This window comes from Engystomops pustulosus, chromosome 7 (assembly GCF_040894005.1).
Source record: "Engystomops pustulosus chromosome 7, aEngPut4.maternal, whole genome shotgun sequence".
NCBI lineage: Eukaryota > Metazoa > Chordata > Amphibia > Anura > Leptodactylidae > Engystomops > Engystomops pustulosus.
In genome coordinates, this window is record NC_092417.1 from 131547903 (window position 1) to 131565485 (window position 17583).

A 17583-nucleotide genomic window follows, 5' to 3' on the forward strand; every position below is an offset into this window, starting at 1 on the left:
TATTAAGTTGCCAAAGTCATATGAAAATGAATCAAGTTGAATCACTTGAGATACCTCTACATTTGATTCTATAGTGCCTAGTATCATGATTTTGGTTTCATTTTAAAGATGAAAGATATTCATGTGGTTCTGTGTGCTGCGGTACTGGACATAAATAGAAATTTTATCTTTTCTCATCTTTAAAATTAGACCAAAAGCATGGCACTAGGAGCTATATGGTCAAAGGCAGTGAAGTCTCAAGTGGCATGTCCCTTCTAGCCTATCAGTGTGACTCTAAAGGCTAAAGTGACTCTTTTCAAGCCACTTGTTTATGAAGTTACAAGGTTTATATAGGAAAAAGAGAATGTTGAGAAGGGATATTTCATGATCTATATGAGGGGGCTGTTATTTTGGAGGTGTAAATGCTGTTAACAGGTTCCCTTTAATAGTCCAGCATCTTCATTATATAAGTAAGGCTTTTTGCATTTGTAACTGAGGCCTTATACAAATGATTTCCAAATTGAAGCCACTAACTGTATTAAGCCAGTAATGATTCACTGTATTAAAAAACCTTCAAGAAGAATGAACTGGTCCTCTAAATCATGGAGTAATTAAGAAGTGTAATTAACTGTGACAAAGATGTTTGTGTTGTATTGACTTAATAAATGTACATTAATGAATGACCCATATTTAAAAAATGTATTTCAAATAATGTATAATGGGTTGCCAGGCAGGTCACCATGGCAACTTTAGAAAAGTAACAGCAAGCAAAAAATCTACAGAAACACAACATGAAACTACTTATTTTCCCAAATCCTTGACAAGTGGCCATTGATTCCATTCAATGTAGGATTTTGTATCTCATCAGTAATTTGTGTTAAAGGTTTCAGGATGCCTGAGTTTTCTGGTAAGGTACCACATTACGTGCAATATGTATATGTAGCATTTTCCCCCTCACTCAATACAGTGTGATTTTATAAGTACATCTGGAAGAAATGCTGTCTTTGTAGCAAAAATTAACCAATCACAGTAAAGTTTTTTTTCCCTACTACAGCCCAAAGGGAACTTTATACCATATTTTACCCCATTAAACTACTAGCCCACTCAGGTAGGGTATGACATTTCTTTAATAGAATTCCTTCATTTATGTGAATCTTTCCCATTTACCGAAAAAAAACAAAACTCCTCCAAAACTGCAAAAATTGGCTGAGAAGAGTCTTGAATGAGATGAGGCAGCAAGGTAGCAAGAAGAGTGTCAATTCAGACACTCCTATCTTCGGTTCTATATTACCTCTATGTTCTATATTAGAAAAACATGGTTTTGGTGTCATTTTAAAGATAAGAAACTCGTCGTTCATTGTGGCTCTGTGAGCAGCTGAAATGGACAAACAAGTAGTAAGAAGCCTCACTCAACTCAGGAACACCCGGCTTACTCAATTTACAGGATTACCATGCAGAGTGTGTGTGTGTGGGGGGGTCATTTTATAACTCTAATTCCAGCCTCATTTTCAACTTCCTGGTTTTTTAGTTCTGTAGCTCAAAGAACCCTAACCCTAATGTGATTTGAAAAATGAGATTCTTGTCTTTAATATGACAACAAAGAAGGTTTCTATGTATTATAAAACTGAAGATTTAGGCATCAAAAGTGACACTTCCACTGAGCAAAGTTGAATGTATGAAAGTTTGATAGCATTTCACAGAATAGTGAGTGTAATGGTCTGCTTCCACCAAGATTTACCCCACTTTATCATAGTAAATGAGAAATCGGTATTTTAAACAAATTCACTTTGTTGTTATTACAGTAAATTGATTCTGCTGTAATTAATGTAAATAAAAATGTTAATCTTCGAACTAAAACCATGACATAAAATCTGCTTTTTTAATGGAAAGCAAATATAGAAAAGTGACTGTAGGAGCTTAAATGCATACAGGATGAGAGATAACATCTATCAACAACTGAGAAACAAAATGGGATAATGAAGAAAGTTGATAGAATTCACAACTGTAATACTGATTTAATAAATACATGGCAATAATAAAGATAATTCATCTGAAAATTGAACAGAGATAACCATCTCAAAATTTATTTTAAAAAAATTGGATTAATACCAAAGCATAAGATGGTGAATGCTCCAACATAGGCACTTTTTCACTACTTATCGATACAAAATTTTATGTCTGATGGATTTAAAGCAAATTCATCATATTAAGGAGTCTGCAACATCCACCAAGCATTATAATCTAATAGCAGCGTGTTGTAGAAAACTGTACAGGGATTTTCAAAATACCTCTTTTTTTATTTCCAAATATTATGCTGTTTCCAAGGTATTCCCAGTTTAAACCATATGCTAATGGGTTCTCCCTGCTTCCAGTCTCTCCTCCTGTTTCTCACATGACAAATCTCCCACTTGTTTGATAGAGAGGAGTGGCTCGGTTGGGAATTACAGTGCTTCAGGTGCTAAGGACACAGACTCGGGGTCCCAACTGCCACATTAGCATACAGATTAAAAGTGCAGTGGGGGCGGTGGTAGACTCCCATGAAATTACATAGGGATACAGTCCAGTGCCATAGGGTTGCACTTTATTCAATTGTAAGAAGGAATTATAATTATATTCATCATCTTACCTTGCACTTGCCCCAGATACTTAATAGCATTGGGCTTGCTGACACATACAGTTTGCTCAGTCCTTCCCTTTAATGTCCTATATCATCCTGTTGCTGCTTTAGAATGTGATGGATACAGTGTCCTTTCTCATGTGCACAAAATGTACTATTGATTCATGGAATATTTTGTTAAAATGTTATATATACTTGTTGTCCTCCCTTCACTTGTAAAATTTCATTTTAGTTTTCTGTCTTTTATTCTTATGTGTACATGATTTTATGCAGAGTATGTGAACCACTTTTCAAAAGTATTGCACTATAGAATTAAAACATCTATTAATTATTAATAATAAATGAATAATAATAAAAATTACATAAAATTGTTACAAGAAGTTGTAATTACTATGTACCATCCTATACAATTTACAGTGAAAGTCATAATGTTAAATAGTAAAGGAAAATGAGCATTAAAATCAAGCATGGTAAACCAAGGGCGCTTACTAATAGATCCTGTGGCTGTGGTAATCTTCTTATATTTTGTTATCCATGCCCTTCTTCCTTCTAAAATCAACTTTTAAAATTATTCTAATGAGCCTATAGGCTACCCTAGCCACTCCGTGATCTGGTTTAACAAACTGTTATACTGTGTCACCCACCCCATGCCTTCTCAGCAGGAAGTGCTCAGTAAGCAAGGGTGAAATAGTGTAACAGTGTAAAGCCAGATAATAGATGAGATATGGTAGCCCCTCATAATTAGCATAATTTTAAAAGTTGATTTTAGAATGAAGACTAGCACAGTCACAGAGCCTGAATATATTAGTCAGCGCACCTGGTTTATCCTGCTTCATTCTAATGGTAGATTTTCTTTAACTTAAATTAAGTTATGCTATCTCAGACATTGTTATGGCACATACCAAGAATACATGAACTTTTTGGAAATCCCATGAAAAAAGCCATGCATTAGCTTTTCACAATTCGGTCCCAGTGACCTCAGGATGGTAGTTTTGACTCTCTAGATACTCAGTACCTTAATTCAGATTCTAGGGGTGAGAGTCACATCTTTCAGAGATTTAAGGCATAATTATGTATTTGTAAATATCCTGGACATATGTTCTCCAGCTCTTTAATGTGACTCTACCTAACATTGTGCCAAAATGAATCATGTCCAATGGATGTATGTAGCGATGTTGAGCGTTTGAATGGCGCTAGGACGACCCAATTAGTATTTTCAGGATCTTTTAATTTTATAAAATAGGTACACAATAATAAATAAATAAAAGTCTAAAAGATAAGTTCCGAACAACGCGTTTCGCGCTCGAGCCGAGCGCTTCTTCTGGTTCATACATATAATTGGAAATGAGAGACTATTTAAATAAACTGGTGTCATCTCATTGGTAGATGACAGTATCCGGTAATTAGCATAGTTACATAAGCTTGAGATGAACAATACAGATGATAAAATAACATATAACTTCATTTTAGAGTTAATAAACATATTTAGAGACAAAAATTCATTGTGAACTCATAATATTATTATACATACAGAGCATTAAGATAGACTTGATCTTGTGGGCAATGGAAAGCTGCGGGAAACAGAAAAAAAAAAAAAACTACAGGTACGGATCCCTGCTTAGGACATGGGAAACTACAACTACGGAAGCCGGCATGGGACATGAGAAACTGCAACTAAGGAAGCCGGAATAGGACAAAAAGGCTAACGTGGTGTAGAATGGATCGGAATAAGTGAATGAGTGAAGCCGCTGGGTGTGAGAAGGTAAAAGAGTTTTGATGCAAGTTTTCAGAGGATCGTCTCATTGGCTTCATTGAGGCCATTAGGGACAAGGGTGTTTAACGTATATATCCAATATACCTCGCGCCTACACAGTAATTGAAAGCGATTGGGCGCTGTGTCAGGTATATGGTCTATGGGCATAATGGATAAGGGAAATTTAACCTGGGGGTGAAATATACTGCAGTGCTTTGATACACCTTGTAGCAGATATTTCTTTTTTACATTTTCCCTGTGTTTTTTGAGACGGGTGCGTAAAGCTTGGACAGTACGTCCGACATACTAGAGGTGACATATCTGGCATTCAATAATATAAATTACATATTCTGTTTCACAAGACATATTTAGCGGGATAGTGAATGTTTCCTTGGTTGAGTTGCAAATAAATGAAGAACCTGTTTTTATAGATACGCAGCAGAGGCACCTTTTTTTACCACATTTTAAGATACGTCCCTTTTTTGTTTTGTTGGGATGTAGTGGCTTTTTGTGTTGTCTTATGATGCTAGGAGCCAACAGATTTTTGATAGTGGCTGCTCTCCTGTATGTGATTTTGGGATGGTTGGGTAAAAGGTCTCGTAGGTATGTGTCGTTGGTGAGAATATGCCAATGTTTTTGAACGGCATCCCTGATCTCTTGAGATTTGTCATTATATTTTGTGATATAATGAACAAAAAGCCTTGAAAGCCCTACAAAAGAACCCGGATCTGGTTATCCGCGGAGCTGACAAAGGAGGAGGAATAGTTATCCTCTCCTATGAAGCCTACAATAATGAAGCCCTACGTATACTGGGCGATGAGAAGTATTACCAACAGATCAAACAGGACCCCACTCCAAAAATACAGAAAAACTTAAAAGAACTTTTAGATAAAGCTTACAAACTTGGACTTATCACCAAAGATGAAAGATCATTCCTATTCATCCCGTTTCCATCAATGGCATACTTCTATTTTTTGCCAAAAATCCATAAAGACACACAAAACCCACCAGGAAGACCTATAGTGTCTGGCATAGGTTCTATGACCAGCAATATATCACACTATTTGGACCTCATCCTCCAAAAATACGTGACCAAACTTGCTAGTTACCTGAATGATTCCGATCAACTAATCAGCGAACTGCAACAAAGAAAATGGGAAGAAAACACTTGGCTCATAACACTAGATGTTAGTGCCTTATACTCAAACATCCGTCACAGCAAAGGTATAGAATGCGTTATCGGATATCTCAAAAAGGACACCAATATATCTGAAGAAAGGATCAATTTTCTGCGACAATGTCTAGAGATTGTACTTGAGAATAATTATTTCACATATAACACTAACATATACCATCAGATTCTAGGGACGGCAATGGGGACCCGTGTGGCCCCCTCCTTCGCTAACCTTTTTATGGGGGCTTTCGAAGAAATACACATACAAAGTAGTATGAACCCGTTCCACAAATACATCTCCCTCTACAGACGTTATATCGACGATTTGTTTCTCTTATGGACCGGCCCCAGAGAGGAAATCGATAGATTTCACGAACACCTAAATAACAATGACTGGGGTATCAATTTTACACTAGAAACCAACAACCTCAGCATCACCTATCTTGATATTGAAATCTATCATGACAAAGAAACTTTCAAAACAAGAACCCATTTCAAAAAAGTAGACTCGAACAGCTACTTAGAATATTCAAGTTCACATTACAAAAAATGGATAAATAATGTCCCATTTTCCCAATACAAAAGGATTAGGAAAAAGTGCACTGATACTGAGTCCTTCAACGAACAAGCTGAGACCATACGAAACCGTTTTAAAGAAAAGGGGTATCCTAATCATCTTCTAAATAAAAAAAGCATATCAAAAGGCGAAACCGCTCAACCAGAGCGAATGTATCACTACCAAAGCCAACACCGTACCGGAAGAACACCAGCTATCAAATACAAATTTCATCACAAAATATAATGACAAATCTCAAGAGATCAGGGATGCCGTTCAAAAACATTGGCATATTCTCACCAACGACACATACCCACGAGACCTTTTACCCAACCATCCCAAAATCACATACAGGAGAGCAGCCACTATCAAAAATCTGTTGGCTCCTAGCATCATAAGACAACACAAAAAGCCACTACATCCCAACAAAACAAAAAAGGGACGTATCTTAAAATGTGGTAAAAAAAGGTGCCTCTGCTGCGTATCTATAAAAACGGGTTCTTCATTTATTTGCAACTCAACCAAGGAAACATTCACTATCCCGCTAAATATGTCTTGTGAAACAAAATATGTAATTTATATTATTGAATGCCAGATATGTCACCTCCAGTATGTCGGACGTACTGTCCAAGCTTTACGCACCCGTCTCAATAAACACAGGGAAAATGTAAAAAAGAAATATCTGCTACAAGGTGTATCAAAACACTGCAGTATATTTCACCCCCAGGTTAAATTTCCCTTATCCATTATGCCAATAGACCATATACCTGACACAGCGCCCAATCGCTTTCAATTACTGTGTAGGCGCGAGGTATATTGGATATATACGTTAAACACCCTTGTCCCTAATGGCCTCAATGAAGCTAATGAGACGATCCTCTGAAAACTTGCATCAAAACTCTTTTACCTTCTCACACCCAGCGGCTTCACTCATTCACTTATTCCGATCCATTCTACACCACGTTAGCCTTTTTGTCCTATTCCGGCTTCCTTAGTTGCAGTTTCTCATGTCCCATGCCAGCTTCCGTAGTTGTAGTTTCCCATGTCCTAAGCAGGGATCCGTACCTGTAGTTTTTTTTTTTTTTCTGTTTCCCGCAGCTTTCCATTGCCCACAAGATCAAGTCTATCTTAATGCTCTGTATGTATAATAATATTATGAGTTCACAATGAATTTTTGTCTCTAAATATGTTTATTAACTCTAAAAATGAAGTTATATGTTATTTTATCATCTGTATTGTTCATCTCAAGCTTATGTAACTATGCTAATTACCGGATACTGTCATCTACCAATGAGATGACACCAGTTTATTTAAATAGTCTCTCATTTCCAATTATATGTATGAACCAGAAGAAGCGCTCGGCTCGAGCGCGAAACGCGTTGTTCGGGAACTTATTTTATAGACTTTTATTTATTTATTTATTATTGTGTACCTATTTTATAAAATTAAAAGATCCTGAAAATACTAATTGGGTCGTCCTAGCGCCATTCAAACGCTCAACATCGCTACATACATCCATTGGACTTATCTACAAGATAGATTCCTATCACCCCGGAGAAAAGGATTGTATCTTGAGAGCGTGGCAGCACAGGAACGCCGTATTATTATACATGTGCATCACAGAGTTGTGCCTGCCAGCACAACTCTACCAGGTGAGCAGCTATATCATTTATTTAACTTCCCACTATTGACAAAGGGTATTACACCATAGAAGCGCCCCTGTCTTTTTCTCCTACATTTCTAAAATGTATCATGAACTTGTATTATGTTTGTTATATTACCTATTATTCTAGCTGTACCCATTGCAATATTACAGTGATCCACAGGCACAGCATTTGTTGATAAAGACGACTTGAAAATGTATCTTGTCATGACCACACTCTTAAAATAAGAAATGATTGATGATGATGACAGTTTATGGATTTTTTGTTGGATTCTTTATTTATTTATTTATTTTATCTTGTAATGTATTTTGGATAATAAAGTTGACAATCTTAAAATATGCTGTATGATAATGGACCTGGTATTCATATTTGTGTTTTCAGATTTATGGATTAACTTGCTCCCCGCTGTCAAACATAATGTTTATGTTACACAGCTAATTTGTATAATGATAATAGATAAGTGTACAGTTTAGATTAGATTGGTTTACAATTTCTGTTAACATGACACATAAATGTAGACATATAAGCAGATCTGACTAATTATTTAAAAATTTAAATTTAAACCACAAGTAAACTTTTTCCATAATTGCATAAATCAATAGTGCAGATGGTAGCAGTCGACTTTGTTCTATACTATATTTAAGAAAAAAATGTGTCTTTTCTTCATCGCTGCTTTTCTTCCTTAGTTTAGCAGTTTGGGTAAATCATAGAGTAACTATTTCCATAGCTACAGAATATTTTAAAGGACATCTACCTTAGGGATAAAAGATTGTATGCAAATACAATTTGCATTTGCTCCAGTAAGACCTTTAGAGCCAGGAGCCCCTCAGACTCATTTGCATACAGTCCTTCATACTGGTGGTAGATGCCCTTCAATATTTTATCTGTTTAGTCTATGGACATGAGGCTACACTGTTTACTACAGGAGTTCGAGGGAGCAGATAAAAAGGCAAAAAGCTATTTTTCTAAATATTATTTACACCAACACTATACATTTCTGTAGTAAAAAAAACTTGCTTCATTGGCTTAGTGATGTATAACATCATATGTACCCTTTAAACGTTTCTTACAGAAACTGTAGAGCAGTAAGTGTACATAAGGAATAACACTGTTTCCAGTAGTAATGTGTCTTGTATTATGACCAGATGAAGGATGGAGATCTAGCTACTGTGATTTATTGCTCCCCTTGCTGTCTCCATAGATCTTCTAGATAATCTACCAGCTCAGTGGCCGACTGTCTTGTTGCTTCATATATAGAATAAGAGTAAGTTCACATCACTCTTAGGTCTTAAGTTATTTTGAGCCCAAACCAGGAGTGGTTAAACACACAGAACAGGTACAGGTCTATCCAGTGACTACACACTGGTGAGGTATAATGGAAGGACTTGCATTTGTTCTGTTTGTTCTTCCACTATGGGTTTTGCCTTAAAATTACCCGAGGAAATAACTGAAGACCTAACAGAGATGTGATCTAGGTCCTAGAGAAAAGCAGATCATGTATGTAAATGTTCTGTGCTATTGGGCTGCAAAAAAAATTAGATCATATCATGGTTCATTGTTTGCGGTCCTTGTGTTTTGTAGCAATGATCATGGTCTGTTGTTTGCTGCCCATGTGTTTTTAGCCTGTGATCATGGTCCGTTGTTTGCCACGTGTATTTCTAGCCTGTGATCATGGTCCGTTGTTTGCCGCATGTGTTTCTAGTCCTTGATCATGGACCGTTGTTTGCTGCCTGTGTGTTTCTAGCCCGTGATCATAGCCCGTTGTTTGCTGACTGTGTTTCTATCCAGTGATCATGGTCCGTTGTTTGCTGACTGTGTTTCTATCCAGTGATCATGGTCCGTTGTTTGCTGACTGTGTTTCTATCCAGTGATCATGGTCCGTTGTTTGCTGACTGTTTCTAGCCCATGATCATGGTCCGTTGTTTGCTGCCCGTGCGGTTTAAGCATGTGAGATCCCCTCACACAATGATGAAAATAAAAAAGGACTGCCTGACCCACTAATATGGGCAGACACAGAACCTGCCCAGAAAATTGTGTTTCAGGAAAACATCTCACTCAAGGCACTTTGTAAACCATGCCTGTGTGCATGAGCCCATAGAAATACATGATCATGTATGCTAGTTGCAAAATAAGTGGCTAACACATCCTCAAATAATGTTTGTGTGTATGTGCCCTTAAAAAGATTGGATGGTAAGAGCCGGGGACAAGGCAGCTCTTTACTATGATATATTACAAAGTTTCTTTTACTCACTTATATTCTACTATTGATTTATGCAAAGATTGTTGAAAAGTAACTAAAAATATTATTTTCAAAAATGTCAAAGTGTTAGATTTACAAGTTTATCTCTTTATGGAAGATCTTAGTAGACTTACGATCATTGCAGACAGGGCCTCCATAGGAGGTCATCGTGCAGTCACATATGAAGCCATCCCACTGCTGTAGACACACACCAAGATTACCACAGGACTCCTCTGAGCATGTGGTGCTCGGACCTGCAGGTAAAGAAGACAATCTATTGTTAAAAATGATGCAGTTTCTTAGAAATCTCATCCCCAAGCAAAACCTAAATGTAAAAACCCATTTATGCTGGGATATTTCTGTATTCTGGCATGTTGTATTACATAGTATTTAGCTTGCCAATGATTAAGGCAAACTACAGAGATTATACAATATCCAAGTACATCAGACAGTCCTAAGGAATAGTGATAGATAAAGCTGGTCCCACTTGCTGAAACTGTAAATTTGCTATCTGTAAATTTTGCATTCTTTTATTTTATAGTGTACATATTTATGGGTCTGCCATTCTTTTCTGAGTTTCTCCTCTGCTGTAGTAACAACAATTAAGTGATTTATTTTACAGCGTGCTCATTTCCATAGGTAGCAATATATAGGTGCATTAGTGAGGTTTATTCAAGGGTGTTCTATGTGTGCCTTATGCAGGGAAGGGAGGAAGACAAGGTGGGTAATTTATCTTTAGTCTGGACATTTGTGTATTTCTTTGCTTTTTCTTGGTTTTAGACTTTCATTTATCTTAGAAGTTGATATATGAGGCTGTTGGGTTTTTGCAACTTTTTGAAAAAAGTTGCACACTCTTCTGCATGCTCTTCTTAACTTTTCCTACGCTTGATCAGGACTGGGGTTATTTGCGACTTTGTAACCACAATTGCTACTTTTTCATAAGTCCACATTTGGATTTTAAAGATCTATCAGGCAAAAATGTGAAAAAATACTTGAGTGGCTAACTTTGCTAGGCGAGTGGAAAAGTCACAAATGTTGGCACAAATGTGCCAAAAAAGTTGCAAATATAAGATAAAAAAAGAAACAATCCTAAGATATATTGTGTTTCAGATACATCATGTTGTGTCTGAAAACATGAAAACTTAGTTACCAGAACTTAAACAGAATATTATGCCTTTTTTAATATAGTCAAAAAAAAAGAGGAGGTGGCTAGTCCAGAAAAATCTCCACTCCAAACTGTGGGCACACACCATGTAAAATAATGATACAACAAGCAAAAAAGATTGGTGTGTAAAAGCCAGAAACTGCGATAGAGGGGAAATCCAAAAACCCAGACATCACTAACTGAATAACAAAGTATTAAAGAAGCGCCACATTTGTGTTGCACAGGGACCGTTTTGCGGCGCAGCTGCACTAGGCAATCATGCGACACAAATTTCTGTACCAAATTTAACATGCAAAGTCCAGCAGAAATGTGTTGCACGCACCATGGTAAGGCTACACCAAAAAAAGTGGAACTCTCGGAGCAGTGCAGAGGTCACCAGATTCATCAAGAACATGCTCCAGAAATCCTGAATCTAAATATTTTCAATTAAATTTCATTTAGAGGTCCAATGAGATTTGTCTACAGGCCCCTGAAGTATAGACTCAATACTGGCCACAATATATTTGTAACGAAATCAGTTTTCAAACTGATATCTGACATTAAAGGGGTATTCCCACTTCGGCAAATTTATGTTATTGTTTGAATGATGAAGAGTTTTACAATATTCCAATATACTTTTTGTACCAATTCCTCAAAGTTTTCTAGATCTCTGCTTACTGTCCTGCAATGGAAGGCTTCTATGTTTTTTTTAGTGGACAGAAATCTGACCATGGTCACACAGGCGTGTGGCTCGTTATATCACAGAGAGTAGTCACAGCTGTGTGATATAACAAGCCGTGCACCTGTGTGACCATGGTCAGATTTCTGTACACTGGAAGTAAACAATTAAGCTTTCTATAGTAGAAAGTATATTGGAGTACTCTTTTAATTTATATTAGCAATTCACAGTTACAATGAATATGTCCACAGAAGTGTTTTTGAAGCCCTGAAACCAGTGAATATTTAATCAATTTTTAATGTTGGATTTGCTCAGGACTACAGTATTTCATTAATACTAAATATGATATTAATTTTAACAGAACCCATGTAATATTTAATTATCTGAATCTCTTTCCTAAGATTCTTATATATTTATGTAATTTCCTCAATCTGAATGAATATCCTTGGTCATACATCAAGTATAGCACTGCCAACCTATACACCAGGGCGCAAATACAAGGGGTAGAAGCCATAGTAGCTGCAATGGGTGCTGCAATGACTGGGGGCCTGACCACCCAATCTGCCACTGAAAAATGGAGGATGTGCACCATTATAAACATATTATGTTATACATTGTACAGCTTTATATAGCATAATACTCTATATATGAGTATACCACACCTTGTGAAAGTATTCACCTCCCTTGAACTTTTCTACCTTTTGCTATGTTTAAGGCTTCAAACATAAAGATATAAAATTGTATTTTTGATGAAGAATCAACAACAAGTGGGACACAGTTGTAAAGTGTAATGAAATGTACTGGATATTTTAAGTAGCTCCGGTTTCGGAACCCAGAACGCGTAGCTGGCAGCTCAGCACGAGTGTGTGCAGCTATCAGGAGCTGCACGCTGAAGATATAGTAGGAGGATCAAAAGAGGCTACTGGACGTGGAGTAGCCACACCATGTAGCTTCAGCTCAGGCTACTCCACTCCCCAGTGGTCTCTTTCACTAAATTGCATATTAGGTCAATTAAACATTTACAAACTTATCGGGCACTGAAAAAGGGCTCCGATGGCAGGTAGATCCGAGATGATAGGTTTCCTTTAAGCAGAACCCCAAAGACTATCACGGAGCAGGTGTATTTATACTGTGATTACACACAGGTGGATTATATTTATCATCATCAGTCATTTAGGGCAACATTAGGTAATTTAGCGATTCTCACTGAACTGAGTTTGCTGCACTGAAAGTAAACGGGCAAATAATATTGCACGCCCCACATTTCAATTTATTATTTTTTATAAAATTTTAAAATATCCAATATCCCACTTGTTGATTTTTCACCAAAAAAATTACAATTTTATATCTATGTTTGAAGCCTGAAATTTGGCAAAAGGTAAAAAAGTTCAAGGAGGCCAAATAATTTTGCAAAGCGTGAATATATATGGTGTGAATATCCTGTGTGTGTAATAATATGATGTATATAGCCTGGATGTGTGTATGAGATGTGTACATACTGTGTGTATAAGCGTATTAATGTATATATGCGCATGAGTGTATAAATGTGTCTATGTGCTTAAGAGTGTAAGATTTCTGTGCTTTGTAGCAGAACAGGGAGAGACGAGAAGAAAAGATTGTGCTGGTAAAGAAAAATGCTTTGAAGATTACTGCAGTTATTTATCACTGTGCAGAGATTTCTGTTGTAGGAAACCTGGATAGATTTCTAGGTGGATAATTTTAAGACAACCGTTTATAGACAAAGAAGTAGAGTACTACTTTTGGAGGTGCCTGGGGTGTATTCGAGTTCTGTTTTGTCATTCAGGTTGAAATATTTGAGTTAAAAACAATGTAGATCCTCTTGCATGGCCATGATCAAAAGTTTGAGTCATATTTTATAGCAATTTTTATGCTATGTGTGTGAACATCAAACATTGGTGTTATGAATTGCAGCCTTTAAGGTGTTTCATTATCATGCTATCATATAATTTTTTTCTGATCTCTTAACCATATTTTAAGTTGAGGGTGGACAAATGTGATTTTTGTTTTATTTTGATCACGGTTTATTGCATTTTTGTGGGAAAAAAAACTGTGAGATGCAGTTTTTTTTTCGGAATGCAGGTATACCTAACATGTTTATAGTTTTATTTATTGGATTGTTTATAGGGTTATGGGTTTTTTTTTTAATTTTTTGATTTTTTAAAATTTTTTACTTTTCTCTTTTCAAACAGTTGCTATATGTTTTTGTAGCTAAATCTACAGAGACAAGTTGTGGCTGGAAGAAGCTAACATAGTGACAAGGTAGAAGAAGAAAATGAAAGATATTCCACAGATAGAAGACGACACCTAACAGTCACCAGATTTACAGTAAGTGCTGGTTACTCGTTACCAATGTCCCAAAAGCCCAAAAATTGTCAGTATCTGCTGTTCTCTTCTGCTGTGATGGGAAACAACATGGAGACAGTCTTATACAACAGATTTATCATCCAGTGTCAAAGACTGTGATAAATCTTGCAAAGTAAAATGCTGTCTTTCTCACTCTGTTTCTGGACCTGGATTTACATAGTAATTCTGACTCTTAACCCTTATTTATACAGGCAGTCCCCGGGTGACATACAAGATAGGGTCCATAGGTTTGTTCTTAAGTTGAATTTGTATGTATGTCAATTGTAGTTCTAGACAATTTTTTTTTTTTGCCCCAGTGACAATTGGAGTTTCAAATTTATTGCTGTAATGGGACCAAGGATTGTCAGTAAAGCTTCATTACATACACCTTACAGCTGATCATTGCAGTCTATACCATAGTAAAGCATTCAGAGAGCTTCACCAGAAGTCACAGTCGGCAGAGGGGTCCATCCTTAAAGGGGTCTTCCCATCTGGGCATTTACATTTAATTAAATTCATTTGTCATATATAAACATTTCTTCAATTGGATGTTAATAAAAAAAAATGTTCCTGTGTGAAGATAATTTCTCATAAATGTAGTCATGTTGTCCCTCAGAAACGAGATCAGCTTCCTCGGATACGGCCACCTAACACTCTGGCAGCAGTGGTCAGACATGCGCTATTGAGTCCTGCCTGACCACCTGGATTCAGCGATCATTACCACAGGACGGCTGTAGTATATGTAGTAACTCCCGGACATTTCATATACAATTTGTCTCTTTGTGCAATCCCTCCAGCAGAGGTGGCCGTATCCGAGGAAGCTATCTCGTTTCTAAGGGACAACACGACTACATTTATGAGAAATTATCTTCACACAGGAATTTTTTTTTTAATAACATCTAATTGAAGAAATGTCTATATATGTCAGATTAATGAAACTGAATGTAAAGGCCCAGACAAGAATACCCCTTTAAGTAGGAGTTGTCTGTAAGTCAGGTGTCCTTAAGTAGGGGGCCACCTGTATAGTAATACTTGTTGTGGTCCTATATATATTTCGTGAAATTGGTGTCATTAACATATGTATGTAGTAATCTTGGTTCTGGTTATGTAAACTTTATAAGCAACACAAATATGCCAGCTCTTTACTGCTCAGGGTCCATGAATTCTCTCAATTGTATATTTGCAGTGTGATGTAGCAATGTAATATGGGAAATTAATACATTTATATGGTTGACATACAAAGCTGTAGATACAAAGCAACCCTGGAGAAAAGTGTATAAAAATGGATGTTTGTGCCAGAATTGTAAATGTATTTGGTACAATGTATAGTATATCCTACCATTATTTAATGTTATATTTTTACATTAAATTCCCCAGAAGCTTTAACCATATGTCTCTACAGCAGTCAGAGGGGTGGCTGTGGAGTGCTACAATTCAGTGATTATACAGTACAGCTGTTTGAAGAAACTCCCCAATTTTTTATACTATAAATTAATTATGAGGAAATGAGGACTGTTGTGTTTTATTTTCATTATTTTTATTTAAAAAAAAAAACTTAACATTAACTGCCCACCAATTGGGATGAGCATACTTGTCCCGAGTCATCTGGTAGTTAGGTTTCGTGTTAATTTCCGAAATATAACTAGTAAAATTATATAATTTATGATCCATTCTTACCATCACAGCCTCTATCGACAGGGCCTACTCGATGGAGAGCATCAGTCAAGAGATCAGGGAGGCGACCATTGAGATCTACAGAGGCAAGACAGCCCTGAAAACCATCACGAGATGCCACCAGTTTAGGGAGAGTGGTGTACATATTTCTAGGAAGCCCGCCAATATATAATTCTCCTGGATAGAAGAAAGGAACAAAACGAAAAATAATGTATTCATTCATTTGGTGGAAAGTTTTTGAAGGAAAAATAGAAAAATAAAAAATAAAAAACAATTCAGAAAAGCAAATTTCATCACAATAGTGCTACAAATAATTCATTAATACATTAATATTGGGGGATATTCCCATATTAAACATGTGCCAAATACCCCTCATTTAAGTGGTCCTTATGTAAATAAGTGCAGCATCACATGGTGCCCATCCACTTTGGAGCACAACACCAGCAAAGTCTAAGACTCAGAAGCCCAGCAGAACACCTACTGATACCTACTGATAGACTATGCCTCCATGGCCCCAGCTCCCACAAGCAACACAGTACTGAACCATGTGAACAGGTCATGAATGCTTATATGAATAAGTAGGCAAGTGGGCATTATCTTTCAACTTTAACTGATTGTTCCTGTGGTAGACAAAGTTGGCACTGCCTAGGCTATTAAATAATACTTCTGTACAGAAAGCCATTTTCGCTTCCTTTATTCCTCAAAACAATGTAGCCGTTGTCTTTGAGAATGGGAAAAAGAAATGTAGGAAAGAGGAAGGCAAACAATAGATGTAAACAAAATGAAATGTGTATTGTAACTATTGTAACCCATCTGCTAGTTATATGCAGTGGTTCAAATATAAGAATGGTACTGTACTGTTGGCTATTATGCTTCCTTTGCATATTCCCCACTTAATTCAGTAGCTCTTGAAGGTTAATTAATATATTGTAATTTCCTGAGAAAGAAACATATAAGATGTATGAGTCAATCCTTTTGTTTGCGCCTTAACTGATTAAAGATATCAAAGTCTTGCTGTATGTGAGATTTATAGATCTTATATTGACTAGCAGATGAATCAGTTATAAAGTCATATAGTAAAGTCGTCATATTCTTGTTTATGTCTGCACATCAAGATTCAGATACTCCATATTGAATATTTCTTGCCCTTTCCCCCTTTAAATGCACACAGAATAATTCTAAAATAAACCTCACGAGAAAAGGATGTTCATTTTTCATTTTGTAAGATTTCAAATGAGCTAGAACATCTAGAACAAGCTGATTATCTGCATAGCCAAGAGGTAATTCCTCTACAGAACTGGCTGCATGTTATCAGAAAACATGAACCAAAACTCGAAAATGATTATATTAGATGGTAACTATTAGAGATGAGCGAACATGCTCGTCCGAGCTTGATGCTCGGTCGAGCATTAGGGTACTCGAAACTGCTCGTTGCTCGGACGAATACTTCGCCCGCTCGAGAAAATGGCAGCTCCCGCCGTTTTGCTTTTTGGCGGCCAGAAACAGAGCCAATCACAAGCCAGGAGACTCTGCACTCCACCCAGCATGACGTGGTACCCTTACACGTCGATAGCAGTGGTTGGCTGGCCAGATCAGGTGACCCTGGGATAGACTAGCCGCTGCCCGCGCTGCTCGGATCATTCTGTGTCTGGATGCCGCTAGGGAGAGAGCTGCTGCTGGTCAGGGAAAGCGTTAGGGTGTTCTATTAGCTTACTGTTAGGCAGGAGTGATTCTCCAAGA

The 17583-nt window shown here is 36.9% G+C and overlaps 1 protein-coding gene and 1 long non-coding RNA gene across 15 annotated transcripts in view; one reads left to right on the forward strand and one right to left on the reverse strand.

Moving 5' to 3' along the window:
• The window catches only part of NRXN2 (neurexin 2), a 588251-nt gene that overhangs the window by 236714 nt on the left and 333954 nt on the right, over positions 1-17583 (reverse strand). For all 14 annotated transcript variants that reach the window (XM_072117807.1, XM_072117808.1, XM_072117809.1 and 11 more), the window contains 2 exons: positions 15847-16020; positions 10117-10236 (listed from right to left, as the gene is read on the reverse strand). In XM_072117807.1, coding sequence (XP_071973908.1) covers positions 10117-10236; positions 15847-16020 — 294 coding nt within the window. The remainder of the gene's footprint in view (positions 1-10116; positions 10237-15846; positions 16021-17583) is intronic.
• Positions 747-15958, forward strand: LOC140070844 (uncharacterized). Its single transcript, XR_011849005.1, has 3 exons — positions 747-886; positions 14016-14151; positions 15868-15958. It is a non-coding gene; the product is annotated as an uncharacterized lncRNA (long non-coding RNA).